Source organism: Salvelinus fontinalis, chromosome 28, assembly GCF_029448725.1.
Source record: "Salvelinus fontinalis isolate EN_2023a chromosome 28, ASM2944872v1, whole genome shotgun sequence".
Classification (NCBI taxonomy): domain Eukaryota; kingdom Metazoa; phylum Chordata; class Actinopteri; order Salmoniformes; family Salmonidae; genus Salvelinus; species Salvelinus fontinalis.
In genome coordinates, this window is record NC_074692.1 from 46308313 (window position 1) to 46331023 (window position 22711).

General features: G+C 38.2%; 1 protein-coding gene across 1 annotated transcript in view; it reads left to right on the forward strand.

Moving 5' to 3' along the window:
- Positions 1–9727: 9727 nt before the first annotated feature.
- LOC129825793 (Golgi phosphoprotein 3-like) overlaps positions 9728–22711 on the forward strand; it is a 53062-nt gene continuing 40078 nt past the window's right edge. The window contains exon 1 of the mRNA XM_055885935.1: positions 9728–9732. Within this exon, the coding sequence (XP_055741910.1) occupies positions 9728–9732 (5 nt within the window). The remainder of the gene's footprint in view (positions 9733–22711) is intronic.

A 22711-nucleotide genomic window follows, 5' to 3' on the forward strand; every position in this document is an offset into this window, starting at 1 on the left:
TACACATGTTTTAAATTCGGGTAAAGATAGTTGGCATATTAGATTGGCTAGAATTTAATGTAAATGTGGATAAAACAGCATCCCACAAACAAAACATCATCCCGAAACTATATTTCATGATCTATATGAGAGTTTCTCTTATGTATGTTTTTCCCCCCCAAAAAATATTTAGTAATCAAATCTGATAAACCCGCAATATTGGCAACACTTGAGAGACAGAATATCTGTATGCAAATCAGCTGTTTGGGTGACACACTTTTTCTTTTCTGGCCGGTAATGATATGGTGCTCTCAGTAACTTAAAATTAATGATACGGTACTCGACTAAGAGTGAGGCTCTGCAATTGAATCGGCGCAGTATTCACAGACCCGCCACCTGCACCAGGACTGCCACTGAATGAAAGACTCAAATTAAGTCTCCATATAAGAAGGACGACAGCACAGAGATTTTAGGCAGCATTTCTAAAAAAAATAAAAAATAAATTGGAGACTGCCTGCCCGGAACAGAGATCACAGTATGTATGTTTGTAGCCTATTGTATACATGCCGCGGACGGTTTAGACTGTGGAACATGAGCTATTGCAATGGATGGAGTCGGAAAGATTATGAGTTGAGTTTTGAAAGGGACAATTTTATCCTCAAGGTTTATTTAGCCTATTCAGATTCGTTGAAGCCTAATTGTCTTTTAATAACGTCAATTGTTTTTGTGTTGTCCTCAAATGTCTGCAATTTCTGTATTGTAGTAATAACATGAAGTATTTTTTTTTAACAATGTGTTATGTTGTGATTCTATTCAGTAGTATTTTGTCATTTTAATCCTGATAATGCATCCTATGTGCTAATAATTTTAGAAAGCGTTGTAGACTTTTTTTAATACTTAAAAAAATAATACTAGCTATTCAATTATAATAATTGATAAAATTATGTAACATGCTTCATACCACTTGTTTGTAAGGGAAAAAAATACTATTTTTCAATTTAAAGGATGTGAATTCTTTAATAAATCCAAATGTTTGGTCAATAGTTGATTTTATAATTAATATTTTGTGCTTAAAGAATACATGCATTAAAATACCCCCAAAATATATCTATCTATCTTCTGTTTATGTCAATGTCATACCTCAAATGCAAACGGAACTTGAGAAAACCTTAGCACAAACGTCAAGGTATAGTACCTTGTTACCGAAAATGTGCTAGTTATCGGTAACAAATATTTTGGTCGGCAAAATGAAACATATTTAAGCCATTCATTTGTATGGCCGTCGTTGCACTGTAACTCTATATAGCATACCGGACAATGCATATGGAAATAACAACGCATATATTTCTTGACAGTCACATTTTTTCTAAATAAATAAGCTACAATATAATAAAAAAATCTTGTTATTTAACTATCTCCAAATAATATGTATGCCATCAACATTAAAATCCTATTACTTTAACTTTTTATTTTGATTTGTAAATAAATTATTAGCCTGTAATATTATTCATTATTAGAACACGTATTGTTATTATTATTATTATTTAATTTATAATTATTATTCAGCCGTTTTTATATTTTGTTGAATAGCGCAATAGCAATTGAAAATCCAAGATAATAACAATTGAAAATCCAAGATATCAAAAGCATACGCGATATGGACATTCGGGTTTTGTACATCACTAGCCTAACCATCTGTGAATAAGTAGCCTAGACCTTTTCAGATACTTTATTAAGGCGAGGTAGGGTATCTCATATAGACAGACACCCAACCGTCTGACGCTGCGGATGAAAATGATTCATGGATTGGAAAAAAAAAAGACCAGCATTATTTTTGATCCGTCCTGTCCTGACATGATGGCAGATTTATGTATCTCTCTTTCTATATTGATTTGCGCAACTCGCAGGATACAGCATCTTTCCAGTCGCTGACTCTACAGACCCGTTCACATTCAGAACACAACAACTTGAAATGAGAACTAAAAAGACACCCATTTGACACTTTGCTGCCTCTTGTGAACGACATATCAGCCCACGCTTTTTATGCAGCCAGCCAGACAGCCCAGCGCCCACCATACAATACACCACTGTGGATTTAATAGCAGTGAAAGTATTATGTCGAATCGGATTGAGGGAGATTTAGACATCTGTCTGATGCAGCCAATAGAATGTACATTAGTAATATTGAACCAAGGGAGGGTCGCCTGGTGGCGGATCCAGCAAGGATTAAGTACAATTCATAATCTGACAAGGGAAAACTGCAATGCTGCTGGAGAGCATCCAGGCGGCACGGCATGGCAAGGATGACACGGGAGGAGAATAGTTCACATCCCCAACAGCCTCATGGCAGGGATGACACGGGAGGAGAATAGTTCACATCCCCAACAGCCTCATGGCAGGGATGACACGGGAGGAGAATAGTTCACATCCCCAACAGCCTCATGGCAGGGATGACACGGGAGGAGAATAGTTCACATCCCCAAAAGCCTCATGGCAGGGATGACACGGGAGCAGAATAGTTAATTCCATATCCTGAACAGCCTTACTGTTGATTTCAAACTGGCTGATGGTTACATAAAAAAAATAGAGAAAACGGAAAACATATAGTTGTCATGTGAAACGCCTAGCTGTCTTATTCACTCTGTGTTCTTATGGGGAAACCATAAAGAATAATATACGCTTTATTTAGATATTCGGTTTATCTTTCGAAAAGTGCTTTAATTTAGTTTATCAAATATCTGAAATACTGTATGGCGTCAACATCTCTAGTGCACAGACCTCTGTTGCCGAGTGTGTTGACCAACTAAAAGGAACGAAAGGAGAGTACAATGTACCCCCCCCAAAAAAATAACGCTTTATTGTTCCTAAATTAATGTTTAGTTATCGGTCCATTTCTAAGAGTGGTTGAAAAGGTATTGATGCCGGTATAAAGGTCTAGGCGCCATACAGGTCTAGGTGCCATGTGCAGGTGCATCAAAAAGGATTGCCAGGCGAATCATTTGGATTCCAGCCGCTGGTTGGAGCCAGGTCTCTCTGTTTGTCTGTTGCGCCAAAGCCAGGCTCGCTTCGACGCGTGTCAAACAATGGGTCTCTCTCTCTCTCTCTCTCTTTATAAACTGGATAGAGAGACAACAGTCCCCCAGAACAGCCAGCCAGCCTCCACGAACCCATCACTAATCCCATCTAGAGATGTCATGGGGCACACGTACTAATTACTTTGTTGTTGTGACTCTGTTGTTGTGTTTTGTAACGGGGGGGGAAATATTTTCAATTGACACTTTGATTCATGGTTCATAAAACTGTCATTGTCATTAGCAAAATTATGTTATTTTGCCGTTGTGAAAAGGCAGCTATAATTCCGTGTTTGTGTCTATTAGCTACGGTTCATTCCTCTGTTATGCGTCCTTTGTGTGTTTGTTTATATCATATAGTAACCTAGGCTATACAGACATCAACATCCCACAATATATTGCTATTTTGTAGGCTTCACACTTAGTTGTCTAATTGCTTATATTATTGACGACATATGGAAATGCACAACATATCATTTGTAATTAGACGTTTCTAATTGTCTATATCAAAATGACACAGTTGCTACAGGAGTAGGCCTAATAAACTTCATCATGTTAATATGAAGTGAAGATCTATATTACTATACTATATCTATTAGATATGAAGTGTAGATCTATGTTACTGTACTATATCTATTAGATATGAAGTGTAGATCTATGTTACAATACTATATCTATTAGATATGAAGTGTAGATCTATGTTACTGTACTATATCTATTAGATATGAAGTGTAGATCTATGTTACTGTACTATATCTATTAGATATGAAGTGTAGATCTATGTTACAATACTGTATCTACTAGATATGAAGTGCAGATCTATGTTACTGTACTATATCTATTAGATATGAAGTGCAGATCTATGTTACTATATCTATTAGATATGAAGTGCAGCTCTGTTACTGTACTATTAGATATGAAGTGTAGATCTATGATACTATGTCTATTAGATATAAATTGTAGATCTATGTTACTATATCTATTACATATGAAGTATAGATCTGTTACTATATCTATTACAAATGAAGTGTAGATCTATGTTACTGTACTATATCTATTAGATATTAAGTGTAGATCTATGTTACTATATCTATTAGATATGAAGTGTAGATCTATGTTACTATATCTATTACATATGAGGTGTAGATCTATGTTACTGTACTATTAGATATGAAGTGCAGATCTATGTTACTGTACTATATCTATTAGATATGAAGTGTAGATCTATATTACTATATCTATTACAAATGAAGTGTAGATCTATGTTACTGTACTATATCTATTAGATATGAAGTGCAGATCTATGTTACTATATCTGGTAGATATGAAGTGCAGATCTATGTTACTGTACTATTAGATATGAAGTGAAGATCTATGTTACCCTATCTATTAGATATGAAGTGCAGATCTATGTTACTATATCTATTAGATATGAAGTTCAGATCTATGTTACTGTACTATATCTATTAGATATGAAGTGCAGATCTATGTTACTATATCTATTAGATATGAAGTGCAGATCTATGTTACTATATTAGATATGAAGTGCAGATCTATGTTACTATATCTATTAGATATGAAGTGTAGATCTATGTTACTGTACTATATCTATTAGATATGAAGTGCAGATATATGTTACTATATCTATTAGATATGAAGTGTAGATCTATGTTACTATACTATTAGATATGACGTGCATATCTATGTTACTGTATCTATTTTACATGAAGTGCAGATCTATGTTACTGTACTATATCTATTAGATATGAAGTGCAGATCGGTTACTATATCTATTAGATATGAAGTGCAGATCTATGTTACTATATCTATTAGATATGAAGAGCAGATCTATGTTACTGTACTATATCTATTAGATTTGAAGTGTAGATCTATGTTACTGTACTATTAGATATGAAGTGCAGATCTATGTTACTATATCTATTTTACATGAAGTGCATATCTATGTTACTGTATCTATTTTACATGAAGTGCAGATCTATGTTACTGTATCTATTTTACATGAAGTGCAGATCTATGTTACTGTATCTATTTTACATGGAGTGCAGATCTATGTTACCGTATCTATTTTACATGAAGTGCAGATCTATGTTACTGTATCTATTTTACATGGAGTGCAGATCTATGTTACCATATCTATTTTACATGAAGTGCAGATCTATGTTACAGTATCTATTTTACATGAATTGCAGATCTATGTTACTGTATCTATTTTACATGGAGTGCAGATCTATGTTACCGTATCTATTTTACATGGAGTGCAGATCTATGTTACCGTATCTATTTTACATGGAGTGCAGATCTATGTTACCATATCTATTTTACATGAAGTGCAGATCTATGTTACCATATCTATTTTACATGAAGTGCAGATCTATGTTACCATATCTATTTTACATGAAGTGCAGATCTATGTTACCGTATCTATTTTACATGAAGTGCAGATCTATGTTACCGTATCTATTTTACATGGAGTGCAGATCTATGTTACCGTATCTATTTTACATGGAGTGCAGATCTATGTTACCATATCTATTTTACATGAAGTGCAGATCTATGTTACTGTATCTATTTTACATGAAGTGCAGATCTATGTTACCGTATCTAATTTACATGAAGTGCAGATCTATGTTACCGTATCTATTTTACATGAAGTGCAGATCTATGTTACCGTATCTATTTTACATGGAGTGCAGATCTATGTTACCGTATCTATTTTACATGGAGTGCAGATCTATGTTACCATATCTATTTTACATGAAGTGCAGATCTATGTTACTGTATCTATTTTACATGAAGTGCAGATCTATGTTACCGTATCTATTTTACATGAAGTGCAGATCTATGTTACTGTACTCTAAGACCTCAGAGCAGATAAAACAACAGCACTCAATAAACGAACGAGTGGCTCTGTTCTTTCAATTACAGTTGCTAATTAACAAATGTTCACAATGCACTAATTACCGTTGCATGCTTATTTGTTGACAGCGCACAGACATAAGAGGTATTTATTGTTTTGAAATGCACTAACCTTAACCGACCCATACTGTAATGTTAAGATGTTACAATCACAACGAGAAGAAAAAAAAACCTGACTTGTTAATTAAGCTAAATCTATTTTTTTTCTGAGGAATTTATATTGGTATTTAATATTATAATTTCCCCATTCTTTTGAGCATTCAATATACAGTATATGTTTGCTGGAATGTAAATCTGTCCAATTGAAAGATAGCCAGACATAAGTAGCTATCGAGATTCTTTGAATTCCAAAATAAGTAAAAATTGTCCAATCAGAAATGGTTACATCCCAAAACAATTGACACCATAGAATATATAGAGGTGTCATCCTTGTGTCTGTTCCGTTATTGCTTCGGTGACAGCGCCATAGCAACTGAGCTACAGAGGACATGTGGCTATTGGTCAAGTACAGCGTTTTGAGATGCATAGTGGAGTGGCTCCAACCTCCATGAGCCGAAACATCGATTTTTACAAAACACAATGTGCTGTACGATACTGTAGTGTAATGTAATGTACTGTAAAGTACTGTAAAGTACTGTAAAGTACTGTAAAGTACCGTAAAGTACTGTACCCTACTCTACACATCCACTAAAAGTTATACAGCTGCACCATTGAGGGCGTCTTGACTTAATGCATCACTGCTTGGTACGGCAACAGCACCGGCCTCGATCGCATGGTGCTACAGAGGGGGGTGCGGACAGCCCAGTACGTAGATATTGATTGCTGCTGATATTGATTACTGCTGATATCGATTACTACTGATATTGATTACTACTGATATCGATTACTGCTGATATTGATTACTGCTGATATTGATTACTACTGATATTGATTACTGCTGATATCGATTACTACTGATATTGATTACTGCTGATATCGGTTACTACTGATATTGATTACTGCATTGTTGGGAAAGAGCAAGCAAGAAAGGCATTTCACTGTATTTGTGCACATGACAATAAAACTTGAAACTACTGTACTCTACTGTACTATATTGTACTGTAGTCTACTGTACTCTACTGTACTGTACTCTACTATACTGTACTGTACTCTGCTATACTCTACTGTACTCTACTGTACTGTACTCTACTATACTCTGCTGTGCTGTGCTGTACTCTATTGTACTATATTGTACTGTCGTCTACTGTACTCTACTGTACTGTACTCTGCTATACTCTACTGTACTCTACTGTACTCCACTCTACTGTACTCTGCTATACTCTACTGTACTCTACTGAACCCTATTCTACTCTACTGTACTGTACTCCACTCTACTGTACTGTACTCTACTGTACTATACTCAGCTATACTCTACTGTACTCTACTGAACCCTATTCTACTCTACTGCACTCCACTCTACTGTACTCTGCTGTACTCTACTCTGCTGTACTCTACTGTACTATACTGAACCCTATTCTACTCTACTGTACTCCACTCTACTGTACTCTACTATACTCTACTGTACTGTACTCCACTCTACTGTACTGTACTCCACTCTACTGTACTCTGCTGTACTCTACTGTACTGTACTCTACTCTGCTCTACTCGACTGTACTCTACTGTCCTGTACTCCACTCTACTGTACTGTACTCCACTCTACTGTACTCTGCTGTACTCTACTGTACTGTACTCTACTCTGCTCTACTTGACTGTACTCTACTGTCCTGTACTCTGCTCTACTTGACTGTACTCTACTGTATTGAAAAAAATTGCACATGGAAGTTTGATCTAGTAGACAACTCAAGACCACGTAAATTCAGTCTTTAAATTGTCATGGTCTCAACAACTGGGTCTGGATATTACCTGCCTTCAGTTTATAAACTCTAGGCACTCCCATTTGAAGACGACAATGCTCTCTGATGATTGGCTGATCACAACATAGGAATCCCCACCCAGTTGACTACTTTGAAATGGTGGAAGCCCTCGATTGCAATTTCTATAAATTTCAGATTTATACAATCAACATTGAACATTTTACAGAGCACAATAGAGATTATATTTCACTCAATTAAATTGAAAGGCTTTTAAAATCAATTGTCATAACCTGTTATAATATGGTCATAATGCTGTCATGACAAATATATTTAGACATGTTATGACATATGTTGCGTTATTTTATGGCTGGTTATAACACCTACATAAGAGTGTCAAAACCCACAAAACCTACCACGGTAATTATTGTATGGCTGGTTATAACACCTACATAAGGGTGTCAAAACCCACTAAACCACACAAGGCAAAACATTCCATTACACCATAGCCTACATGTCAACTGTATGTTTATGTCATATATATTTTTACATATTTTATTATTGACCAAATTAAATTATTATTGTAATTATTATTGTAATTGTTATTGTAATTATTATTGTAATTGTTATTGTAATTATTATTGTAATTGTTATTGTAATTATTATTGTAATTGCGCCCACATTGATGTCAGACATGCACCCACCCCCAGTACTCTGTTGCTGATGACTGGGATGAATGTAGGAGCAGGACAAGACATTATAATGAGGTGATAAGACATTATGATGAGATGCCGAGACAGTATGATGAGGTGATGAGACATTATGATGAGGTGATGAGACATTATGGTGAGGTGATGAGACATTATGATGAGGTGATGAGACATTGTGATGAGGTGATGAGACATTGTGATGAGGTGATGAGACATTACGATGAGGTGATGAGACATTGTGATGAGGTGATGAGACATTACGATGAGGTGATGAGACATTGTGATGAGGTGATGAGACATTGTGATGAGGTGATGAGACATTGTGATGAGGTGATGAGACATTACGATGAGGTGATGAGACATTATGATGAGGTGATGAGACATTGTGATGAGGTGATGAGACATTACGATGAGGTGAGGTGATGAGACATTATGATGAGGTGATGAGACATTACGATGAGGTGATGAGACATTGTGATGAGGTGATGAGACATTATGATGAGGTGATGAGACATTATGATGAGGTGATGAGACATTGTGATGAGGTGATGAGACATTATGATGAGGTGATGAGACATTGTGATGAGACATTATGATGAGATGATGAGGCATTATGATGAGGTGATGAGACATTATGATGAGGTGATGAGACATTATGATGAGGGGATGAGACATTGTGATGAGGTGATGAGACATTATGATGAGGTGATGAGACATTATGATGAGGTGATAAGACATTATGATGAGGTGATGAGACATTATGATGAGGTGATGAGACATTGTGATGAGGTGATGAGACATTGTGATGAGGTGATGAGACATTACGATGAGGTGATGAGACATTATGATGAGGTGATGAGACATTATGATGAGGTGATGAGACATTGTGATGAGACATTATGATGAGATGATGAGGCATTATGATGAGGTGATGAGACATTATGATGAGGTGATGAGACATTATGATGAGGGGATGAGACATTGTGATGAGGTGATGAGACATTGTGATGAGGTGATGAGACATTACGATGAGGTGAGGTGATGAGACATTATGATGAGATGATGAGGCATTATGATGAGGTGATGAGACATTATGATGAGGTGATGAGACATTATGATGAGGGGATGAGACATTGTGATGAGGTGATGAGACATTGTGATGAGGTGATGAGACATTACGATGAGGTGAGGTGATGAGACATTATGATGAGGTGATGAGACATTATGATGAGGTGATGAGACATTATGATGAGGTGATGAGACACTGTGATGAGGTGATGAGACATTGTGATGAGGTGATGAGACATTACGATGAGGTGATGAGACATTATGATGAGGTGATGAGACATTATGATGAGGTGATGAGACATTATGATGAGGTGATGAGACATTATGATGAGGTGATGAGACATTATGATGAGGTGATGAGACATTATGATGAGGTGATGAGACATTATGATGAGGTGATAAGACAGTATGATGAGGTGATGAGACATTGTGATGAGGTGAAGAGACATTGTGATGATGTAATGAGACATTAGTGGATCAATGAGGTGATAAGCGATGTGGGAACATGGGGCGGGGCAAAGCCATTTTATTGATTATAGCTGGCACTGGAACTATGGAGCCAGAGAGACAGCAGCGTGGAGGTAGCTAACAAACGTCCTAAATAGCACTCTATTCCCTATATAGTGCACTACTTTAGACCAGGCTAGAGCACCCTATTCCCTATATAGTGCACACATTTTGACCAGAGCCCCATTGGGAAGTTCACTACAATAGAATTTAGTATGCCATTTGGGACACATCCAAGGAGATGCACCCGCCTGCTTAATGAGTCAACATTATGATAATTAATGATAGCTAAACGATGCCAGTAACGGCATGGCATAAATAAATAGATTCAATCTTCATAATGTGAACACCGAGACGAGGACTGACTCTTCAGGCGGTTCATCATTTTTTTTTTTTATATATTCCCGAGAGGTGTCCGTTGTGTTGTGGGCTAGCTTTATCTGAATTTTAATTGGCTAATGATCAGTCATTATTGCATGGACGCGATCAATCACACGACTGATTTAGCAGGTGGTTAAGATACTGTAACAAAGTAATCAGCTGATTAATCTACATGATCTAACATTACAATACAGGAAGAAATACTTTTTTTTCTACAGTAAGTCTACCAACTATATATATACTGTGAAGAGACACAAACAAAGGTACCTACGTATGCATTGTGAAATTGTTTTGTAGTGGTATCAAACATTTGGTATTGTAGATATGTAGTGGTGTAGTAATGTGTTGTATTGTAGATATATAGTGGTAGAGTAGTGGTGTAGTAATGTGTTGTATTGTAGATATGTAGTGGTAGAGTAGTGGTGTAGTAATGTGTTGTATTGTAGATATATAGTGGTAGAGTAGTGGTGTAGTAATGTGTTGCATTGTAGATATGTAGTGGTGTAATAATGTTATATAATGTACTGTTTTATATTTTGTTTTATATGTGACGTAAGTGCTTTAATGTGTTTGGACCCCAGGAAGAGTAGCTGCTGCCTTGGCAGGAACTAATGGGGACCCGTAATAAACCCCAGGAAGAGTAGCTGCTGCCTTGGCAGGATCTAATGAGGATCCATAATAAACCCTAGGAAGAGTAGCTGCTGCCTTTGCAGGAGCTAATGGGGATCCATAATAAACCCCAGGAAGAGTAGCTACTGCCTTGGCAGGAACTAATGGGGATCCATAATAAACCCCAGGAAGAGTAGCTGCTGCCTTGGCAGGAACTAATGGGGATCCATAATAAACCCCAGGAAGAGTAGCTGCTGCCTTGGCAGGAACTAATGGAGATCCATAATAAACCCCAGGAAGAGTAGCTGCTGCCTTGGCAAGAACTAGTGGGGATCCATAATAAACCCCAGGAAGAGTAGCTGCTGCCTTGGCAAGAACTAGTGGGGATCCATAATAAATAGAAAATACAAACATAAAAGCAATAAGAAACTCATTTGCTGTTGTTCCCTTCAAAATAACCAGTAATTATATTACAGTAATTATGTTACAGTAATTACATTACAGTAATTATGTTACAGTAATTATATTACAGTAATCATGTTACAGTAATTGTGTTACAATAATGATATTACAGTAATTATGTTACAGTAATTATATTACAGTAATTATGTTACAATAATCATGTGTCACGCCCTGACCTTAGAGATCCTTTTTATGTCTCTATTTTGGTTTGGTCAGGGCGTGAGTTGGGGTGGGCATCCTATGTTTTGTTCTGTGTGTTGTATTTCTATGTGTTTGGCCTGGTACGGTTCCCAATCAGAGGCAGCTGTTAATTGTTGTCTTTGATTGAGAACCATATTTAGGTAGCCTGTTCCCACCTGTGTTTGTGGGTAGTTGTTTTCTGTTTTGTGTATTGCACCTTGCAGAACTGTTCGTTTGTCGTTTTGTTGTTGTTTTTGTTCAAGTGTTCGTATTTATTAAAAGTATTATGAATACTTACCACGCTGCACGTCTTCTCCTTCTCCCGACGACGTTACATCATGTTACAGTAATTATGTTACAGTAATTATGTTACAGTAATTATGTTACAGTAATTATGTTACAGTAATTATGTTACAGTAATCATGGTTTCAGTAATTATGTTACAATCATGTTACAGTAATTATATTACAGTATTTATATTACAGTAATTATGCACCAGTAATTATGTTACAGTTATTATGTTAAAAATAATAATGTTACAGTTATTATGTTATAATAATAATGTTGCAGTAATTATGTTATAATAATCATGTTGCAGTAATTATGTTACAGTAATTATTTTACAATGAATATGTTACAGTAATTATGTTACAGTAATTATTTTACAATAAATATGTTACAGTAAATATGTTACAGTAATTATGTTACAGTAAATATTTTACAATAATTATGTTACAGTAATTATGTTACAGTAATTATGTTACAGTAAATATTGTACAATAATTATATCACAGTAATTATTTTACAGTAATTATGTTACAGTAAAATAAAATTTGAAGGGAACTCTTGCGAGCATCCTGTGCTTGACGGAAAAACAACACATTCATCAGAATGTTTTAGTGAGCCTGTCAGGAGCGCTCAGATGACTCATGTGTGGGGTGATATCAAAATCCTGAGAGAATCTCAGTTCTATTCTCAGCTAGTTTAACCGGGAACCATGTGAAATGTAGAGATTCTAACAGAAGTATAGAGATATTCAAGGGGTTATATAGTATAAGTAGGATGAGGTCTGTTAGATAGGGTACACCTAATGTATCTTTGACAACGACTGAAAAATATATTGGCATTTTTTTGGGGGGGGGGGGGGGCATTTTGACAGTCTCAGAGAAAATCTTAGACATTTACTATTCATGTGATCTCAAGATTTCACCATCTGCTATTGGGATGACACAAAATCTGTTTATAAAAATTAGCACCAAACTAACTTTTATTTAGAACATAACTCTTTTAGTAGAATTTGAGATGAACGAGTAAAATCTGAAACAATACCGTGATGTACAAGGCTCTTCAACTGCAGCTCCGACTGTTTTCACTGCTGTGTGTGTGTGTGTGTGTGTGTGTGTGTGTGTGTGTGTGTGTGTGTGTGTGTGTGTGTGTGTGTGTGTGTGTGTGTGTGTGTGTGTGTGTGTGTGTGTATGTGTGTGTGTGTGTGTGTGTGTGTGTCACCACCAGACTAGCGTGGGTGTCATCAGAGTCACAGACAAGGCCAAGCAGCTGGAGGATAGACAACAACCACTCTCCTTACTTGCCTGTGATTCGTGGGAATGGATGATAGTGATGCTTGGGTTGACTCATAACCCGGCCTTCCCCGTGGCTATATCCCCGGGGGAAGGGCGGGTTTAGTGTCCTGATGTACTGTAAATATACTCTATCACATCTATAGGCTACATTGAGGTTTTTTTGTTCATAATTTGTATCTGCCGTTAGTGCGTAGCGTCAGCTTAGGGCATAACTGTAGCGCGTCAACGGCGAAATGATTTTAGGGCAGAAAAAGTTACCGTCGATCCACTGAGGCAATAAGGACAACACGTCTGAGTTGAATTCAATAAGAGAAAAGCTGCATAAGGAGAGTATCAAAGCACAAGGCGAGACCCAAATGCAGACACAGGAGGCAGATGGTTGGAGTCTTACAATGTTTATTAATCCAAAGGAGTAAGGCAAGAGAATGGTCGTGGACAGGCAAAAAGGTCAAAACCAGATCAGAGTCCAGGAGGTACAGAGTGGCAGACAGGCAGAATGGTCAGGCAGGCGGGTACAAAGTCCAGAAACAAGCAAGGGTCAAGACCGGGAGGACTAGATAAAGGAGAACGCAAAAAGCAGGAAAACCGGGAAAACCACTGGTTGACTTGGAAACATACAAGACGAACTGGCACAGAGAGACAAGGAAACACAAGGATAAATACACTGGGGAAAATAAGCGACACCTGGGGGGGGGGGGGGGGGGGGGGGGGGGGGGTGGAGACAATCAGAAGGACAGGTGAAATAGATCAGGGTGTGACGTAAGTTGACAATAAAGAGAAGGGAGTGCCAGAACAGTAATGTTTGGGAAAGATTAGGTGAAGTAGTTAAAGAGAATGATAGCAGTGCTGGCTATGTTATGAAGTGGTAAGAGGATGATAGCAGGGCTGGCTATGTTATGAAGTGGTAAGAGGATGATAGCAGGGCTGGCTATGTTATGAAGTGGTACGAGGATGATAGCAGGGCTGGCTATGTTATGAAGTGGTACGAGGATGATAGCAGGGCTGGCTATGTTATGAAGTGGTACGAGGATGATAGCAGGGCTGGCTATGTTGTGTGGTGATGATTGTGATGCGCAATAGAAATTCCACAATGCAAATTCGCCTGTACTGTTCAGATAGATGTGTTAAATGGAATAGTAACTGAAATCTGGACACTGACTGTAGGTCTATAACCTCTCACATAGGCTAATATAATATTAACTCCTGTGGAATTAAGCATATATTTTGCAGTGAAATTTGCATGAAATTTACGTTTTGCCTTGTGGAAAAACATGATTTTATTCTTTCAGCACCATGAAAGAATGAATGCACATTTAGGGACCGTCTGTAAAGGTGGTGTCTTTTATCAACATTATAAAAGCTGATAGTATTTCAACAACAGTTAGGGACCGTCTGTAAAGGTGCTGTCTTTTATCAACATTATAAAAGCTGATAGTATTTCAACAACAGTTAGGGACCGTCTGTAAAGGTGCTGTCTTTTATCAACATTATAAAAGCTGATAGTATTTCAGCAACAGTTAGGGACCGTCTGTAAAGGTGGTGTCTTTTATCAACATTATAAAAGCTGATAGTATTTCAGCAACAGTTAGGGACCGTCTGTAAAGGTGGTGTCTTTTATCAACATTATAAAAGCTGATAGTATTTCAACAACAGTTAGGGACCGTCTGTAAAGGTGCTGTCTTTTATCAACATTATAAAAGCTGATAGTATTTCAACAACAGTTAGGGACCGTCTGTAAAGGTGCTGTCTTTTATCAACATTATAAAAGCTGATTGAAATTCAACCACATTAAATATGCATCCAAGCCAAACTGAAATCTTATCAAAAACATGGGTCATTTTAACAGCATTTAATTTCCGTCAACCTGTCAAACTGAAATTTAGCACAGAAAATCATTCCTTTAAAAAAAATTATATTTTTATTTTTAAATGTTGGTCCCTAAATGTCTTTGTTGCATGAGAGAAGCAGAGAAGAACGAGGAAAGAGTAAACAAACGTTACTGATGTCAACTAGACTGAAACATTAATTCTATCGATCTTTTCCCGTCACAATTTGGATAGATCTATGATTAGTGCCTAAGAATAAATGTCGAGACGAAAGACATTATGGTTAACGAGGACATATACAGTCATGTCAATTTAGAGGCTCCTTTCTAGGTGGGGGAACCAAAACTTTTTGGTTTCAACTGAACATAAACTGAGCAGAAAAATAAGCATAATCAACAATACCCTGATACCCTTTGAAGGGACAGGGGGACCTGATCCTAGATCAACTATACCCTGATTCCCTTTGAAGGGACAGAGGGACCTGATCCTAGATCAACAATACTCTGGAACACTTTGCGATGAAGCATTCATTCTATCTATGTTATTATTCTGGTGGGTAAGGGTTTATTTAGTCTACTAGGGCAACAAGTAGTGACAGAAGAAAAGCTGCATCTACTCGGGGGGCTCATCTCAGTGCCAGAGGCGTCACTACAGACCCTGGTTCGATTCCAGGCTGTATCACACTCGGCCGTGATTGGGAGTCCCATAGGGCGGCGCACAATTGGCTAAGCGTTGTCCGGGTTAGGATTTGGCCGGGGTAGGCTGTCATCTGACTTGCCTTGTTAAATAAAAGGTAAATATATATTTTTAAATAAATATCTATCTAATTATAGACATGTCGACTAACAAATAGGAAAAAAAAAAATGGCGAAATCAAAAGCAGAAACATAGGCCTGTCAAAAAAGTCTATAAACGGCCGTTCTAAAAACGGCCTGTCTAAAAAAGGCCTGTCTAAAAAAAGGCATGTCTAAAAAAGGCCTGTCTAAAAAAGGCCTGTCTAAAAAAGGTCTGTCTAAAAAGGCCTGTCTAAACAAGGCCTGTCTAAAAAGGCCTGTCTAAAAAAGGCCTGTCTAAAAAAGGCATGTCTAAAAAAGGCCTGTGTAAAAAAGGCCTGTCTAAAAAAGGCCTGTCTAAAAAAGGCCTGTTTAAAAAAGGCATGTCTAAAAAAGGCCTGTCTAAAAAGGCCTGTCTAAAAAAGGCATGTCTAAAAAAGGCCTGTCTAAAAAAGGCCTGTCTAAAAAAGGCCTGTCTAAAAAAGGCATGTCTAAAAAAGGCCTGTCTAAAAAAGGCCTGTCTAAAAAAGGCATGTCTAAAAAAGGCCTGTCTAAAAAAGGCCTATCTAAAAAAGGCCTGTCTAAAAAAGGCCTGTCTAAACAAGGCCTGTCTAAAAAAGGCATGTCTAAAAAAGGCCTGTCTAAAAAAGGCCTGTCTAAAAAAGGCATGTCTAAAAAAGGCCTGTCTAAAAAAGGCATGTCTAAAAAAGGCCTGTCTAAAAAGGCCTATCTAAAAAAGGCCTGTCTAAAAAAGGCCTGTCTAAAAAAGGTCTGTCTAAAAAAGGCCTGTCTAGTGAAGGTCTGTCTAAAAAAGGCCTGTCTAAAAAAGGCCTGTCTTAAAAAGGCCTGTCTTAAAAAGGCCTGTCTAAAAAAGGCCTGTCTTAAAAAGGCCTGTCTAAAAAAGGCCTGTCTAAAAAAGGTCTGTCTAAATAAGGTCTGTCTAAAAAAGACCTTTCTAAAAAAGGCCTGTCTAAAAAAGGCATGTCTAAAAAAGGCCTGTCTAAAAAGGCCTGTCTAAAAAAGGCACGTCTAAAAAAGGCCTGTCTAAAAAAGGCATGTCTAAAAAAGGCCTGTCTAAAAAAGGCATGTCTAAAAAAGGCCTCTCTAAAAAAGGTCTGTCTAAAAAAGGCCTGTCTAAACAAGGCCTGTCTAAAAAAGGCCTGTCTAAAAAAAGGCCTGTCTAAAAAGGCCTGCCTAAAAAAGGCATGTCTAAAAAAGGCCTGTCTAAAAAGGCATGTCTAAAAAAGGCCTGTCTAAAAAAGGCCTGTCTAAAAAAGGCCTGTCTAAAAAAGGCCTGTCTAAAAAAGGTCTGTCTAAAAAAGGCCTGTCTAGTGAAGGTCTGTCTAAAAAAGGCCTGTCTAAAAAAGGCCTGTCTTAAAAAGGCCTGTCTAAAAAAGGCCTGTCTTAAAAAGGCCTGTCTTAAAAAGGCCTGTCTAAAAAAGGCCTGTCTAAAAAAGGTCTGTCTAAATAAGGTCTGTCTAAAAAAGACCTTTCTAAAAAAGGCCTGTCTAAAAAAGGCATGTCTAAAAAAGGCCTGTCTAAAAAGGCCTGTCTAAAAAAGGCATGTCTAAAAAAGGCCTGTCTAAAAAAGGCATGTCTAAAAAAGGCCTGTCTAAAAAAGGCCTGTCTAAAAAAGGCCTCTCTAAAAAAGGTCTGTCTAAAAAAGGCCTGTCTAAACAAGGCCTGTCTAAAAAAGGCCTGTCTAAAAAAAGGCCTGTCTAAAAAGGCCTGCCTAAAAAAGGCATGTCTAAAAAAGGCCTGTCTAAAAAGGCATGTCTAAAAAAGGCCTGTCTAAAAAAGGCCTGTCTAAAAAAGGCCTGTCTAAAAAAGGCCTGTCTAAAAAAGGCATGTCTAAAAAAGGCATGTCTAAAAAAGGCCTGTCTAAAAAAGGCCTGTCTAAAAAAGGCCTGTCTAAAAAAGGTCTGTCTAAAAAAGGCCTGTCTAAACAAGGCCTGTCTAAAAAAGGCCTGTCTAAAAAAGGCCTGTCTAAAAAAGGCATGTCTAAAAAAGGCCTGTCTAAAAAAGGCCTGTCTAAAAAAGGCATGTCTAAAAAAGGCCTGTCTAAAAAGGCCTATCTAAAAAAGGCCTGTCTAAAAAAGGTCTGTCTAAAAAAGGCCTGTCTAGTGAAGGTCTGTCTAAAAAGGCCTGTCTAAAAAAGGCCTGTCTTAAAAAGGCCTGTCTTAAAAAGGCCTGTCTTAAAAATTCCTGTCTAAAAAAGGCCTGTCTAAAAAAGGCCTGTCTAAAAAAGGCATGTCTAAAAAAGGCCTGTCTAAAAAGGCCTATCTAAAAAAGGCCTGTCTAAAAAAGGTCTGTCTAAAAAAGGCCTGTCAATCAATCAATCAATCAATCAATTTTATTTTATATAGCCCTTCGTACATCAGATAATATCTCGAAGTGCTGTACAGAAACCCAGCCTAAAACCCCAAACAGCTAGAATGCAGGTGTAGAAGCACGGTGGCTAGGAAAAACTCCCTAGAAAGGCCAAAACCTAGGAAGAAACCTAGAGAGGAACCAGGCTATGAGGGGTGGCCAGTCCTCTTCTGGCTGTGCCGGGTGGAGATTATAACAGAACTATGCCAAGATGTTCAAAAATGTTCATAAGTGACAAGCATGGTCAAATAATAATCATGAATAATTTTCAGTTGGCTTTTCATAGCTGATCATTAAGAGTTGAAAAACAACAGGTCTGGGACAGGTGGCGGTTCCATAACCGCAGGCAGAACAGCTGAAACTGGAATAGCAGCAAGGCCAGGCGGACTGGGGACAGCAAGGAGTCACCACGGGCGGCAGTCCCGATGCATGGTCCTAGGGCCCAGGTCCTCCGAGAGAAAGAAAGAGAGAAGGAGAAAATTAGAGAGAGCCAAGATTTTCAAAATGTTCATAAATGACAAGCATGGTCAAATAATAATCAGGAATAAATCTCAGTTGGCTTTTCATAGCCGATCATTAAGAGTTGAAAACAGCAGGTCTGGGACAGGTAGGGGTTCCATAACCGCAGGCAGAAGAGTTGAAACTGGAATAGCAGCAAGGCCAGGCGGACTGGGGGCAGCAAGGAGTCACCACGGCCGGTAGTCCCGACGTATGGTCCTAGGGCTCAGGTCCTCCGAGAGAAAGAGAGGAGAAAATTAGAGAGAGCCAAGATTTTCAAAATGTTCATAAATGACAAGCATGGTCAAATAATAATCAGGAATAAATCTCAGTTGGCTTTTCATAGCCGATCATTAAGAGTTGAAAACAGCAGGTCTGGGACAGGTAGGGGTTTCGTAACCGCAGGCAGAAACAGTTGAAACTGGAATAACAGCAAGGCCGGGCGGACTGGGGACAGCAAGGTGTCAGCATGCCCGGTAGTCCTGACGTATGGTCCTAGGGCTCAGGTTCTCAGAGAGAAAGAGAGAACGAGAGAATTAGAGAGAGCATACTTAAATTCACACAGGACACTGGATAAGACAGGAGAAGTATTCCAGGTATAACCAACAGACCCTAGCCCCCCGACACATAAACTACTCCAGCATAAATACTGGAGGCTGAGACTGTCTAGTGAAGGTCTGTCTAAAAAAGGCCTGTCTAAAAAAGGCCTGTCTTAAAAAGGCCTGTCTAAAAAAGGCCTGTCTTAAAAAGGAGTGTCTTAAAAGGCCTGTCTAAAAAAGGCCTGTCTAAAAAAGGTCTGTCTAAATAAGGTCTGTCTAAAAAAGACCTATCTAAAAAAGTCCTGTCTAAAAAAGGTCTGTCTAAAAAAGGCCTGTCTAGTGAAGGTCTGTCTAAAAAAGGCCTGTCTAAAAAAGGCCTGTCTTAAAAAGGCCTGTCTAAAAAAGGTCTGTCTAAAAAAGGCCTGTCTAAAAAAGGCCTGTCTAAAAAAGGCCTGTCTTAAAAAGGCCTGTCTAAAAAAGGCCTGTCTAAAAAAGGCCTGTCTAAAAAGGCCTTTCTAAAAAATTGTTCTGCCATCTCTGACAGTGCAGGACATTTTAGGACCTAAGATTTTCACTTCATCACATATAGTCGGGCGGTTGCGGACGGGTTATTAGCAAATGCAGGCGGGTGCGGGTGAACAAACAGTTTTAACTAAAGGGTGACGTATGCTTTATGCTTATTGGTTATTGGATTGAACTGCACATGGGTCCTCTAGGAGGTCTGTATGGTATGCATGGGTGTGTCCTCTAGGAGGTCTGTATGGTATGCATGGGTGTGTCCTCTAGGAGGTCTGTATGGTATGCATGGGTGTGTCCTCTAGGAGGTCTGTAAGGTATGCATGTGTCTCTCCTTCCAAATTGAAATGAAACAAGAATGCGGTCTAGTATTAGATATAAACCACTTTGATTAACCACTTGGATAGTTACTCTACTTCAAAGGTGGTAAAAACCTGGTAAAATCAATAAAAATACAAACTTTAAAGTCTAAAGTATAATGTAGCAACTTGATGAGGATTGCAGAAGAAGGTACCCAATCACTTTTGATCAACTTGAGTTTATGGAAAACCTGCTAGGACTAAACACCTCCGTCTGTAACTGGATCCTGGACTTCCTGACTGGCCGCCCCCAGGTGGTAAGGGTAGGGAACAACACATCCGCCACGCTGATCCTCAACACGGGGGCCCCTCAGGGGTGCGTGCTCAGTCCCCTCCTGTACTTCCTGTTCACACATGACTGCACGGCCAGGCACGACTCCAACACCATCATTAAGTTTGCCGACGACACAACAGTGGTAGGCCTGATTATCGACAACGATGAGACAGCCTATAGGGAGGACGTCAGAGACCTGGCCGTGTGGTGCAAGGACAATAACCTCTCCCTCAACGTGATCAAGACAAAGGAGATGATTGTGGACTACAGGACAATGAGGACCGATCATGCCCCCATTCTCATCGACGGGGCTGTAATGGAGCAGGTTGAGAGCTTCAAGTTCCTTGGTGTCCACATCACCAACAAACTACCATGGTCCAAGCACACCAAGACAGTCGTGAAGAGGGCACGACAAAACCTATTCCTCCTTAGGAGACTGAAAAGATTTGGTTATGGGTCCTCAGATCCTCAAAAAGTTCTACAGCTGCACCATCAAGAGCATCCTGACTGGTTGCATCACTGCCTGGTATGGCAATTGCTCGGCCTCCGACCACAAAGCACTACAGAGGGTAGTGCGTACGGCCCAGTACATCACTGGGGCCAAGCCTCCTTCCATCCAGGACCTCTATACCAGGCGGTGTCAAAGGAAGGCCATAAAAATTGTCAAAGATTCCAGACACCCTAGTCATAGACTGTTCTCTCTGCTACCGCACGGCAAGCGGTACAGGAGTGCCAAGTCTAGGTACAGTAACATTAAGTTGCAGTAACATTAAGATGTGGTAAACACTTTATATTAAGTTGTGGTAACACTTTCTATTGAGTTGTGGTAACACTTTATATTAAGTTGTGGTAAACACTTTATATTAAGTTGTGATAACACTTTATATTAAGTTGTGGTAAACACTTTATATTAAGTTGTGGTAAACACTTTATATTAAGTTGTGGTAACACTTTATTAAAGTTGTGGTAAACACTTTATATTAAGTTGTGGTAACACTTTATATTAAGTTGTGATAACACTTTATATTGAGTTGTGGTAAAACTTTATATTAAAGGATCTATTCAATCCGTATTGTGGAAGTTTAGCTTTACAGTGTAATTGAAATTTAAAGGCAATGTTCCCTGCTTTATCAGAGACAGCATTCACGGTAAAGACTGCATATTACTATCACGGAATCTGTAAATGCTTCAGCTTTACAGACTGAATAGAGCCCTAATATTTTATATTAAGTTCCTGTTATACCTGTGGATTAACCCTATAATTACTACACTTCCTGTTATACCTGTGGATTCACCCTATAATTACTACACTTCCTGTTATACCTGTGGATTCACCCTATAATTACTACAGCTCCTGTTATACCTGTGGATTAACCCTATAATTACTACACTTCCTGTTATACCTGTGGATTAACCCTATAATTACTACACTTCCTGTTATACCTGTGGATTCACCCTATAATTACTACACTTCCTGTTATACCTGTGGATTCACCCTATAATTACTACACTTCCTGTTATACCTGTGGATTCACCCTATAATTACTACACTTCCTGTTATACCTGTGGATTCACCCTATAATTACTACACTTCCTGTTATGATTAACCCTATAATTACTCCACTTCCTGTTATACCTGTGGATTCACCCTATAATTACTACACTTCCTGTTATGATTAACCCTATAATTACTACAGCTCCTGTTATACCTGTGGATTAACCCTATAATTACTACACTTCCTGTTATACCTGTGGATTCACCCTATAATTACTACACTTCCTGTTATACCTGTGGATTCACCCTATAATTACTACACTTCCTGTTATGATTAACCCTATAATTACTCCACTTCCTGTTATACCTGTGGATTAACCCTATAATTACTACACTTCCTGTTATGATTAACCCTATAATTACTACACTTCCTGTTATACCTGTGGATTAACCCTATAATTACTACACTTACTGTTATGATTAACCCTATAATTACTACACTTCCTGTTATGATTAACCCTATAATTACTACAGCTCCTGTTATACCTGTGGATTCACCCTATAATTACTACACTTCCTGTTATACCTGTGGATTCACCCTATATTTACTACAGTTCTCTAATACCTGTGGATTCACCCTATAATTACTACAGGTCTCTTATACCTGTGGATTCACCCTATAATTACTACAGCTCCTGTTATACCTGTACAGCTTTTTCAAAATGTG